This window comes from Hipposideros armiger, unplaced genomic scaffold (assembly GCF_001890085.2).
Source record: "Hipposideros armiger isolate ML-2016 unplaced genomic scaffold, ASM189008v1 scaffold_128, whole genome shotgun sequence".
In the NCBI taxonomy this organism is placed as follows: domain Eukaryota; kingdom Metazoa; phylum Chordata; class Mammalia; order Chiroptera; family Hipposideridae; genus Hipposideros; species Hipposideros armiger.
The window spans coordinates 1,930,007-1,940,674 of NW_017731478.1; the positions used below are offsets into that span (position 1 = coordinate 1,930,007).

General features: G+C 53.0%; 1 protein-coding gene and 1 long non-coding RNA gene across 3 annotated transcripts; one reads left to right on the top strand and one right to left on the bottom strand.

The window, feature by feature from the left end:
* Positions 1-6: 6 nt before the first annotated feature.
* OGFOD2 (2-oxoglutarate and iron dependent oxygenase domain containing 2) lies at positions 7-5,594 on the bottom strand. Of its 2 annotated transcripts, XM_019649028.1 has the most exons (7): positions 4,429-5,594; positions 3,988-4,044; positions 3,108-3,221; positions 2,910-3,009; positions 1,318-1,445; positions 839-1,096; positions 7-764 (listed from the first exon to the last, which is right to left on the bottom strand). In XM_019649028.1, the coding sequence occupies exons 1-7, from the start codon at positions 4,552-4,554 to the stop codon at positions 501-503; spliced, it is 1,047 nt and encodes a 348-aa protein (XP_019504573.1). In that variant the 5' UTR covers positions 4,555-5,594; the 3' UTR covers positions 7-500. The 2 variants fall into 2 exon arrangements, with proteins under 2 accessions (XP_019504573.1, XP_019504574.1); XM_019649029.1 differs by having other exon boundaries at positions 3,108-4,110; positions 4,429-4,520.
* On the top strand, positions 1,103-10,660 carry LOC109386119 (uncharacterized). Its single transcript, XR_002124733.1, has 3 exons — positions 1,103-1,255; positions 9,109-9,189; positions 10,535-10,660. It is a non-coding gene; the product is annotated as an uncharacterized LOC109386119 (long non-coding RNA).
* The last annotated feature ends 8 nt before the right edge of the window (positions 10,661-10,668 follow it).

Here is a 10,668-nt window from a genome sequence, read left to right on the forward strand (position 1 = left end):
CTAGCTGTAATGTCACTGCTGACAGCTCACATCTGGACGTTTCTCAGGAAGATTCCTTTGGCCACTGGGAGCCACTTGTCCTAGAGGTGGCTGTCTGGGAAGCTATTCGCCCCCCTCCACCCCCCCCCCACACACACACACCTTGTAGCCAATAACTGATGCTGGAGGCAAATTGGTAGATGCATGCCCCAGAGCTCTGGTGGGAATGGCCTGATTTTAGACGCCATCTAATCCCACATCTTGGTCCAGCTCCTTCCTGCCCTGTCCTGCTTCCCTGACGCCCTTCTCCTGAGGGTATTCCCTCCATAAACCACTTGCACAGGAATCTCAGGCTCTGATTCTAATAAACCCGACCTAAGCCAGCCTGACTACTGAAAAAATGACCCAGAAGCCTGCTTGTCCTTTTGAACTAAGAAGTGCCAAGGGCTGCGGGGAGTTTATTTCTGCCCCACCTGACCCATAGTGGCAGAGCCCTCCACACACACAGGTCCCAAGTAGGCTCAAGTCAGCACACACACATCCACTGTGGGGGGCTCCTCTCGGGTGAAGCCGTCGCCGAAGCCCTCGTCGTCCACCAGGTCAGGCTTGCGGCAGCACATGGGGCAGAGACGGTTGCGCACAGCAGAGGCCCGGAGCCAGATGACGAGATTCCAGCGCTCGCCAGTGCCCAGGGGCCGGGCCCCGTGCAGCTGGCCGCCCCGGTGCAGGATGCCCTGGCCCACCACGTGCTCCACGTCCAGGGGCTTGGCCAGAGCTGAAGGAGCCTGCAGACAGCTGGACTCAGGCCTGGGCAGTCCCGGCTGCCCCAGGTCCTGCCCCATGGGTCACACACACTAACCTGGAAGAAGCCCCCAAAGTATAGGGCGCCCCCCGTGAAGGTCTTGCCCAGGGCCACGTTGATGGTCAGCTCAGCATTGTCATAGTGGCAGCCCAGCTCGCGGTCTTGGCCCGGTGCGTACTTGACCACGAAGGCACGGTGGCTGTCAAGCTGGCCCCCACCACAGTCTGGGTACAGCAGGGCCATCAGCGGCTGCAGGAAGTGCTCCCGCAGTGGCGTCACCAGCGGCTCATCCAGGCCCAGCTCATGTAGCAGCACCTGGGAGGGGATCCCCAGGGGTCGGCAGGGAAACTGGTGGGGCCTCACCCTGGTTCCCTGGGGGAGTCCCCTGACTTGTTGAACTTCCTAACAATCCTTCCATGATCTCATTTTGCAGACAGAGAGGGCCACACAGCTCGTTTGCAGCAAGCACTGCAGGTAAGTCTCCCCAGACCCAGGTGCCCCTGCCTCCTAGGCCCACCAGGTGGAGCCTCACGCACCCCATAGTTGTTCATGGTGTTAGGTCTCCCCTTGGGCATGTCCGACTGCTCGAAGTGTTCTAGCTCCTCCAGCAGGGCCTGGCAGAACGGCGCCGTGAAAACGGGCAACCGGTAGATCCGCTGCTCCTCTGCAGGAGAACAGACAGTCTTGTTGGCCGGGAGCTCCGGTGTGGGTTTCAGTCTCTCCATTGTGAGCTGTGTGAGCTTGGGCATGTCTTTTCCCTTCCCCCAGTATCAGTTTCCTCATCTGTACAATGGGGGTAATGCGGGCACTCCCTTCTCAGGGCTGTTGTGATGATCAAATGATGTACCATGTGTGCAGCGGGGAAATGCTATTCTTGGACCCCCCGCTCGTCCCTGGGGCCTCTCACGGGTGCCCACAGGCCTAGCCTCCACACTCAGACATGAGTTCTGATGAGGCCCAGAGGTGGGAAAGGACTAGCTCAAAGACACACAGCAGGCCAGCCATGGAGCAAAGCCAGCACCACAGAGCCAGCCTCAGGCTGTCTCTCCATCCATCCCCCGACAAGCCGCCAAAGTCTGCACCCCAACTCAGATGTCTCCTGGAGCCTCTGTTTCCCACACAGGAAGGCTGAGAGAAGCTCCTCTTTCTCGCAGGGACCTGGTGGGGCAAGGCCAGGCTCAGAATGGAAATAGGAACATTTCTTGGCAGACGCACCAATGCCCCTAGGGTGCAGGGCTCGTGTGCCCCCACACACATACTTTTGGCCAACTCACAGCCCAGGCCCAGGCCCACCAGCCTCTGCACAATCTCAACTGTTGGGAAGTGGAAGGCAATGCGGGGGGGCCCCCCGAAGCTGGGAGCGGGATTCCATTCCACATTCCACCCTGTGCTCCCAACAGGGTGCAGGTTCCCTAAGGGGAGCAGCTTTTCTATCTGTCTCCCCACGGTATGCCCCCAACCCGGGATAACAGTAATCGTAAGACTAGAAAAACACTTGCTATGTACCCCTCTCACTGACCAGCACAACTTTCGAGATGAGTGGGATTATCGCTCCCATTTCACAGATGAGGAAACAGGGACGAGGGAACTTGCAAGGCTCCCTGGCCTGGAACTTCCTGCTGGGTTTAGTCAACGGGAGACCCAGGCAGGACAGGGAGACCCAGGCAGGACATCGGGCAGGCGGAGAGCATTTCGGAGTGGGGCATGGCTGTGCGCCTCTGCTCAAGGCTATGGTGGCGGCTGTCTGGCAGCCCCTCCTACAGCTCTAGGTTGTAACAGCTTCAAGAAACTCACTCTTGCCCACTCCTTCAGGTCTAGGGACGGGAACTGCTCCCCACTATTGTTAGCCCTGGGGGGTGTCCTTCGCCATTCCTTGCTGATCCCTTAAGCCCAGCCTATACCTGTCTCAGTTGTCCTCGTTAAGCTCTTCAGTCATCCCCAGCTGGCTCACGCTTGGTACAAGGCACTCAATAACTACGTGTTGGGCGAGTGAGTGAGTGAATGCAGATGCCTCGCCCCTGTACTCTCTAGCTCCTGATGGTTTGGTTTTTGGAGGCAGACAGGATCGGCAGAGGGACCCCAGTCTCACACCCTCTAGTCCTGTCAGGTGACGGGGCCCAGACCTCACCCGATACTGTCTCCAGCCGCTGGAGCAGGCCCTTGAGGTCTGCGCCCGGCAATGTGCTGTACTCAGATGCAGCCAGGAACTCGGGGGCCAGAACCACATCCTAGGGGCAAAACACACCAGCTGTGGGACAGGCAGCCCCCCACGCCTCCCTCCAGCCTGGATGCCTCCTCCTCCCAGTAACCTGCCCCTGCCGGGTACCTGCAGCGCGTTGTAGATTTCTGGCCTCGCCGGGCGGTAGGAATTAGCGATGAGGGCTTTTCTGGCAGCTGATTCCTGCCCCAGCCGTTGCCGCCGCTTCACCTCCTGCTCAAGCTGGGGTGGCACAGGGCCTGCTTACCAGGACAGGGCCTCCCCCACCCCCCACCTCCCAAGGCCATTGTACAGACGAGGAAACTGAGGCTCAGGAAGGCCAGAGCAGGGCCCAGGCTGACAGCCAAGTCTCCCTCGACTCCTGACGCGGGCAGGGTCGACTGCAGGTGCCAAGCTGTGAGCTGAAGGGAACTCCTTCCAGAAGGGGGCCCATCCCACTCTGGGCTGCACCAGCCTGAGCATGGCTGGGAGGAGAGCCTTTAGATGCACCTCAACCAGCTGGGCCCACTCAGCGAGGGGAAGAGTCCCAACCAAGTCTTGTGTCCCAGAGGCTGCAGAGGGCTCTCCTGAGAAGCTTCCCACACTCACCCCCAGGTGAGGAACAAGGAGGGAGCCGAGCAGCCCTGGGGCCAGCCTAAGCAGGCTCAGGGTTGGGATAGCCAGGAGCTTGGCAGCCCTGGGAGGGACCTCAGCCCCAGCTGCTGTGAAACCTTGGGCAAGTGACTCCCCTCTTTGAGCCCAAGTTTCTCATCCCAGAAGGGCATGAAGCAGACAATTTGGCATTTTCCTCTTTCTCTTTTTCTGGTGCCAGAACCCAGGTGCTGCGGTGAGTGGGGACAGGAAGTGGGAGCGGAGGGTTTAAGGAGCCCCTCAGGGACCTGGGACTGGCAGGTCTGAAGCTGGGAGAGCCCTCAAACTGCTGACACAAATCTAAAACGGAAGGGCCAGGCTGGGTGTGTAGGGGGCAGCGGAGGGTCGGGAGTGTTACCTCTTCTAACAGCTGTTGGAAGTCCTTGGGGCTGACGCAGCCTCTGCTGCGCAGGATCTGGGAGCAAAAAGGTCTGTGTGACCCTGGGCAAGTCACTTAACATCTCAGCCTCAGTTTCCCCTCCTAAAATGGAGATGAGAGCCCCGATCTAACAGGATCATCGAGGGTGAAATGCGATAAGCATGTTAAGCACGAAGCCAGGCCCCGCCCTAAGCCCTTTACATGTATGTTAGTTCGTTCCTCATGACAACCTCGCTAAGGAGGTAGTTATCCCTATTTAAGGTGAGAAAACCGAGGCACTGAGAGGTGAAGTCATTCTTGTTGTCAGATCGAAGCACGCGCGGTGCGCGCCACGGGCGAAGCAAACGACCGCGGGACAAGGGTCCCTCCCCTACTATCCCTCCCCGCCCGTGCTCCGCAGAGCCGATGGAGGCCACTCACAGGGCCATAGTCCTGGCGCAGCTGCTCCTCGTTCCGGAAGCGCACATGCAGCCCGTAGCGCGCCACGTACAAGTTCTCAGAGCAGAAGCAGGCGCATCGGAAAAAGCGCCGCGGGGCCGTCGCCATGGTGAAGAGGCGAGCACTGCCCGCCGGATTCCGTAGGAGCACTTCCGGGTACGCCCCTCTCCGAAGGGGTCCGGGGAGGCGGGGAAACCAGTCAAGGGTCCGCTCCAAATTTCCAAGCGCAGAAAAGAACGAAGACTCCGCCCCAGTAAACGGTCTGCGGTGCAGAAAGATGCTCCAGTGCCGGTGTGGGGCCTTCTCAGTTCCGCCTCACAGTGTCCCCATTCATGAGGCGGAGATTAATCGCCCCACTTTACAGATAGGTGAAAGTCACCTTCACGGACGCGAAGCAGGGACTCGGAACCCCAAGACTTTGCAGTCTCCCTTTTCTGCTCGGAGCTTTTGAAAAGAACCAGCCAACCCCACGAGGACAGGTGAAGGCGCTCTGCGGTCCTATCTCGTTTCCTCCAACTGCTATGAACCATCCTGTTCTGTGCGTCTGAGCTTGCATTTAGTATTTGTCCTAGGTCCCTGCTCCGCTCTCCGGTTGCCACGGCCACCAGAATTCGCCGATTGCCCAGTGAGTGTCTCCACGAAAACACTCCGTCGGACGTGACTTCCGGTGGCGCTCCCGAACCATTCAAATGTGGGCGGTGAATGGGGAGTGGTTTCCCGTGGCCACACCCCCATGAATAGGGTCGCTTTCTGCACCGCGCAGTCTTCCTCTGTCTTACAGAGCGTGGGTCGCAACCTCGGGGAGACCTATCACAGCACACACAAACCCTGCCTCTGGGACCCCGTCATGCACCCCGCAGGCCCAGTTCTGCAAAGCTCTGTGAAGAAGCATGGAAGACAACCCTATTACTGAGATGGGAAAAGCAACGCGTGGAGCAAGGAAGCAAGTCGTGTTTCTTGGAACTGCCCCTTGCCTGCCCTAGAGTTCCCTCCACAGCTCAGCATGGTGCGGGGATGGGGGTAGGGAGGAAGATTCTGGGGCCCCAAGACTCCAGCCCTTACTCCAGGTAAACAGGTGACTAACTACAAATGACAACTGCTGACCAGGCCTTCTCTCTGCTGTACCTGTGGATCTATCACCACCACCACCCCGTCTCCTTTCATCCCTACAGCACATATTTGAGCTGGGTACTTGTTATAGCACCATGTTACAGATGGGAAACAGGTTCAGAAGTGCAGTGACCTGCCCCAGCTCAATCACCAGTAACGAACAAATATAGGGTTTGAACCCAGCAGTCTGACCTCTGAGTTCCCGGTTCACAATGGGGGTTCAGTGGTGAGGGTGACACTGATGGAATTTGATTTTTCTCTTTGTGCTTGTCACATGTATGTGAGTCATGTGACTCATGCATACATGTACTCCAGCACATACGTACATGCTAACATTTACATGCAACCACACATGCCATCAACACACACTGGTATTTGCACGCCCAGTATCGCACACTCAGACATGCACAGCCTCACACACGTACTCGCACAAGTCACACCTGCTCACACTCACACAGGCAGGCACAGCCCTGTTCCTTTCTTCTCATGGCAACTTGAGCTCGGAGGCCCACACAAGGGACCCCACAGCCCAGAGGGCGATGAGAGACCTTCGTTTTCCACGATACCGTGCCAGGCCGTCCTCCCCAGCTGTCTCTATCAGCTCATTTGGGGGTCCAAGGCTCCAGCCATCAAAGTCTCCCCGCCTGTCCCCAGTGCCTTGGGGGGCCAGGGGTGGGCCCCTGCTCCCTGGGCAAAGCATACACCAACAGCCTGATTGCTTTTCACACTGACTGGGCAGGGCTGTCAGACCCTCCTGAGTGTATGGCTATGAATGTGTGAGTGTGTCTACAAGTGTGTGAGGTGTGCATGTGGAAGTGTGGGGGTTTTTTTTGTTGTTTTTTTAGCCGAGCCATCCTGCCACCTGTTGGCAGCTCAGTGGCGCTCAGCTCGGGCCGGGAATCAAACCGGCAACCCTGTTGCTCAGAGCTCGCACTCTTGAGCGAGCTCTTAACCAACTGAGCCACTCTGGCAGCCCTGGAAGTATGTTTTGAGTGACAGACAAGGTCCCTGCCCTTCTGAAGCTTTCAGTCAAGGTGGGGGGCAGGGGAGACAAGCAAGGAAGGAAACAACTACACGATCAAGTCATTTTCATTCAGTTGTGAGTGCTACGAGATAAAGTGGGTGATAGGATGGCAAGTACCTCGTGGTGTCCTCTTTAGACAGGGGACAGGGAGTCCCTCCAAAGAGTGACATTTCAGCTGAGTCCTAACTGCTGCAGCAAGATCTGGCAGGAGAGGATTGTAGGCAGGGAAACTGAAAGCGCAGAGGCTGTGCGGTGGGCAGGGCGTTTCAAAGGGTGAACCATAGGGAACGGGGCCTGGTGGTATTGGGGCCAAATCACAGGGCATGGGAGGCCATAGTTAACATTTTGGATTTTACCCTCTGTGCACAGGGAAGCTGTTTAATCCTCACAACAAACCCTATGACATAGGAACTATCCCCGTGTTACAGATATGGAAAATGAGGGTCAGAGAAGTTGAATGATCCACCCAAGGTTACACAGCTCATAAGCGCCATCGCAGACTCCATAGTCTGCAGTGGAACCCAAGTCTGACTCTGCTGGGTTCATAAAGTTACAGCCAGGTCTCCATGGCTCTCTTCAATTCAGGCATGAAATCAAGGTTACTGGGCCATGGGGACCATGGGCCCAGCCCAAGACTTATAAAGTGACCAGTCTTCCTTAAGGGGGAGACTGGCCCAGAGCTGTGGGGCCTGAGAAGGTGTTTAAAGTTTCATGGATGTCTTGATTGCCCAGCGATAGTAAAGGGCCCTGCTATCCAGGAAAAGATCATTTCCCCAGCTTGACGTTCAGCACACGGCTAACTGCCTATCTCCCCCGGGAGGCCCAGGGCAGGCGGGCTCTCCAGCCTGCCACTGTGCAGGCCTGGCTCATGCAGCCTTCCCCCAGCTCACCCGGTCAAGTTTCTCCCTTTACAGCAGTTTGCAAGATGAGCGTGTTCTGCTTGTCAGCCTGCACTGGCCTTCCCCAGGGCCCTCCTCCTCCTTGGAAACAGTGTCCCCGCCCCCACCCTGCCCCAGCCTGGGTTCAGTCACCAAAGAGAATGGCAGGAAGAAGAATATTAACAGTAAGCACAAATCAGTGTGACTGCCAGCCAGCAGTGGCATATTTTTGTTGAGCTCATGAGGTATTTCCATTATCTCCATTTTACAGATGAGGAAACTGAGGCTCCGTAAAGTTCAGGGGCCTGTCTAGGGTCATAAACATTGTGAGAATTAGAACACTCATCCTTCTGTCTGGTTCCAGAGGGGCACATATATGTGTGCGTGTGTGTATGTATATGTACATATGTGTATATACCACATTCCTTTGAGTTAACATGTACTACCGGTACCAAAAGGGCACAAATCGTAAGTGTACATCTTGGTGAATTTTCACAAACTAGACACCTATGTAATCAGCACCCAGATCCAAAGCAGAACAGTCCAGCCTCACAGAAGCCCATCCCCCACTCTCCATGTCCCCTCTGTCACTACCCATCTCCCAAGGGTCCTAAAAGCAAAGATCTGTCTTGCCTGTACTTGACTTTGATACAAATAAAATTGTATAGTATCACTACTTTGTACACTGCTTCCTGCACACAGTGCTTTGTTTTTGAGATTCATCTGTGGTGTGTGTAGCAGCAGACTGTTCTTTTTCTCTTGCTGCATAATCTTCCACTGGGGGACCATTCCACCGTTCACTGAGCCATTCTACAGTTGATGGGCATTTGCACCGTTTCCGGTTTGGAGATGTCATGAATGAAGCTGCTATGAGCATTCTTCTCTTTTTTATTGCAGTAAAATATGCATAATATAAATTCCACCATTCTAACCGCTTTTTAACATACCTCATTTTTTAGAGCAGTTTTATATGCACAGAAAAATTGAGCTGAAAGTACAGAGATTGCCCATATACTCTCTGCCCTGCCACACACACACACACACACACACACACACACACACACAGCCTCCCCCACAACAACATCCCAGTAGCAGAGGGGGACATTTGTAACAATCGATGAAATCACACTGACACATTGTTGTCACCCAAAGTCTATAGTTTACCTTAGGATTCACTCTTGTTGTTACCTTAGGGTTCACTCTTGGTGTTACCTTAGGGTTCACGCTTGGTGTTGTACATCCTGGGGTTTTTGACAATATATAATGACATGTAGCCACCACCGCCTGTAGCATACAGAATAGTTTCACACCCTAAAAATCCTCTGTGATCTGTCTAGTCTTACCCTGGTCCTCCATAACCACTTGTAACCACTGATCTTTTCATGTCTCCATAGTGTGTAGCCTTTTCAGGCTGGCTTCTTTCACTTGGTTGTAAGCATTTTAGATTTCTCCGTGTCTTTTCATGGCTTGATACTCATTTCTTTTCAGCACTGAATAATATTCCATTTTCTGTGGACATAAATTTTCAATTCATTTAGGTAAATACAAAAGAGCGTGATTGCTGGATTATATGGTTAAGGGTATGTTTAGTTTCGTAAGATGCCGCCAAACTATCTTCCAAAGTAACTGTACCGTTTTGCATCCCTCTAGCAATGAATGAGCGTTCCTGTTGCTCCACGTTACCGGCAGCGTTTGGCTGTGTTGGTGTTTTGGATTTGGCCATTCTGTTAGGTATGTAGTGGTATCTTGTTGCTTTAATTTGCAATTCCCTGATGACATAAGACCTTGAGCATCTTTTCATATGTTTATTTGCCATTTGTATATTGTCTTTTTTTATTTTTTAAGATTTTATTGGGAATCGGGGGAGGGGAACAGACAAGTTGCTGTCCTTTTGTTCTTCAGTCTAGTTGTGGACTTCATTGGCCCATGTTAGGATTATCATTGCGCTCTTCCTGGGTGAGGCAGTCGCTTGCTGGCCATTGGCCGGCCGCTCACGGCAGCTCACGGTAGCTTACAGCAGCCCACTGCAGCAGGGGCTGCAGCCTACGCCATCGCCGGCTACTCACGGCAACCCAGCTCCAGGTCGAGCTATTATTCAGCATCTTAGCTGTAGAGGGCAGTGTCACTGGCCCTCTGTGGGATCGGAACCGGGGCCCTGCTGCTCAGAGCTGGTGTCCCAAGCCAACTCCCAACCAATGCGCCACTCGGCCAGCCCTGTATATTTTCTTTGGTGAGGTGTATGTCCAGATCTTTTGCCTCCTTTTTAATCAAGTTATTTGTTTTCTTGTTGAGTTTTAAGAGTTCTATGTATCTTTTGGATTAACAGTCCTTTTTCAGATATATCTTTGGTAAATATTTTTTTTCCCAGCCTGTGGTTTGTTCTCTCATTCTCTTGACAGTATCTTTCACAGAACAGAAGTTTTTAATTTTGATGAAGTCCAGCTAATCAATTCTTTCTTTTATGGATCGTACCTTTGGTGTTGTATCTAAAAAATCATCAAACATACTCAAGAAAATCTAGGTTTTTCTCCTATGTGATTTTCTAGTTTTATAGTTTGCGTTTTACATTTAGCTCTGAGATCCATTTTGAGTTAATTTTTGGGAAAGGCGTAAGGTCTGTGTGTAGCTGCTGCTTTTTCTTCTTTTTTTTTTTTTTTTGCGTGTGGATGTTTTTCCAGCACCGTTTGTTGAAAAGACTGCTCCATTGTAGTGCCTTTGCTCCTTTGTCAAAGATCAGTTGACTATATTTATATGGCTGTATTTCTGGGCTCTCTATTCTGCTCCATTGATCTGCCTCTTCTTTGGTCAGTACCACACTGTGTTGATAACTGTAACTTTAGAGTAAATCTTGAACTCAGGTAGTGTCAGTCCTCTCTGACTTTTTTTCTCTCCTTCACTATTGTGTTGGCTATTTTCACACAGCAGAAATGACAGAGCCTGGATTTGAACCCAGCTCTGAGTCACTCAAACTTTTGGATAATCCATTCAAGATATGTTCTTCAGGTACAATCATATATTTGCTTTTCTTTTTGCACAAACAGTAACGTATTTTATTCTGTCCCTTGTTTTTACTCAGTACGTTTAAGGAGGTCATTCCATACCTTTATGTAATGTTGTATATATGAGGCCGGACAATTAAGTTCGTGAACTCATCCTGGAAAAAGTGCTCCACACCTCACTGCTGAATATCACTACGTTCACCTTTGAAGC

Bases quoted from the DNA above. Each gene is read 5' to 3' on its own strand.
- OGFOD2 (XM_019649028.1), bottom strand. From the start codon at position 4,554: ATGGCGACGGCCCCGCGGCGCTTTTTCCGATGCGCCTGCTTCTGCTCT. The intron at 3,222-3,987 runs GTAACACTCCCG...GTGCCACCCCAG, and splicing joins TCCAACAGCTGTTAGAAGAG to CTTGAGCAGGAGGTGAAGCG. The intron at 1,097-1,317 runs GTGCGTGAGGCT...ATCCCCTCCCAG, and splicing joins ACACCATGAACAACTATGGG to GTGCTGCTACATGAGCTGGG.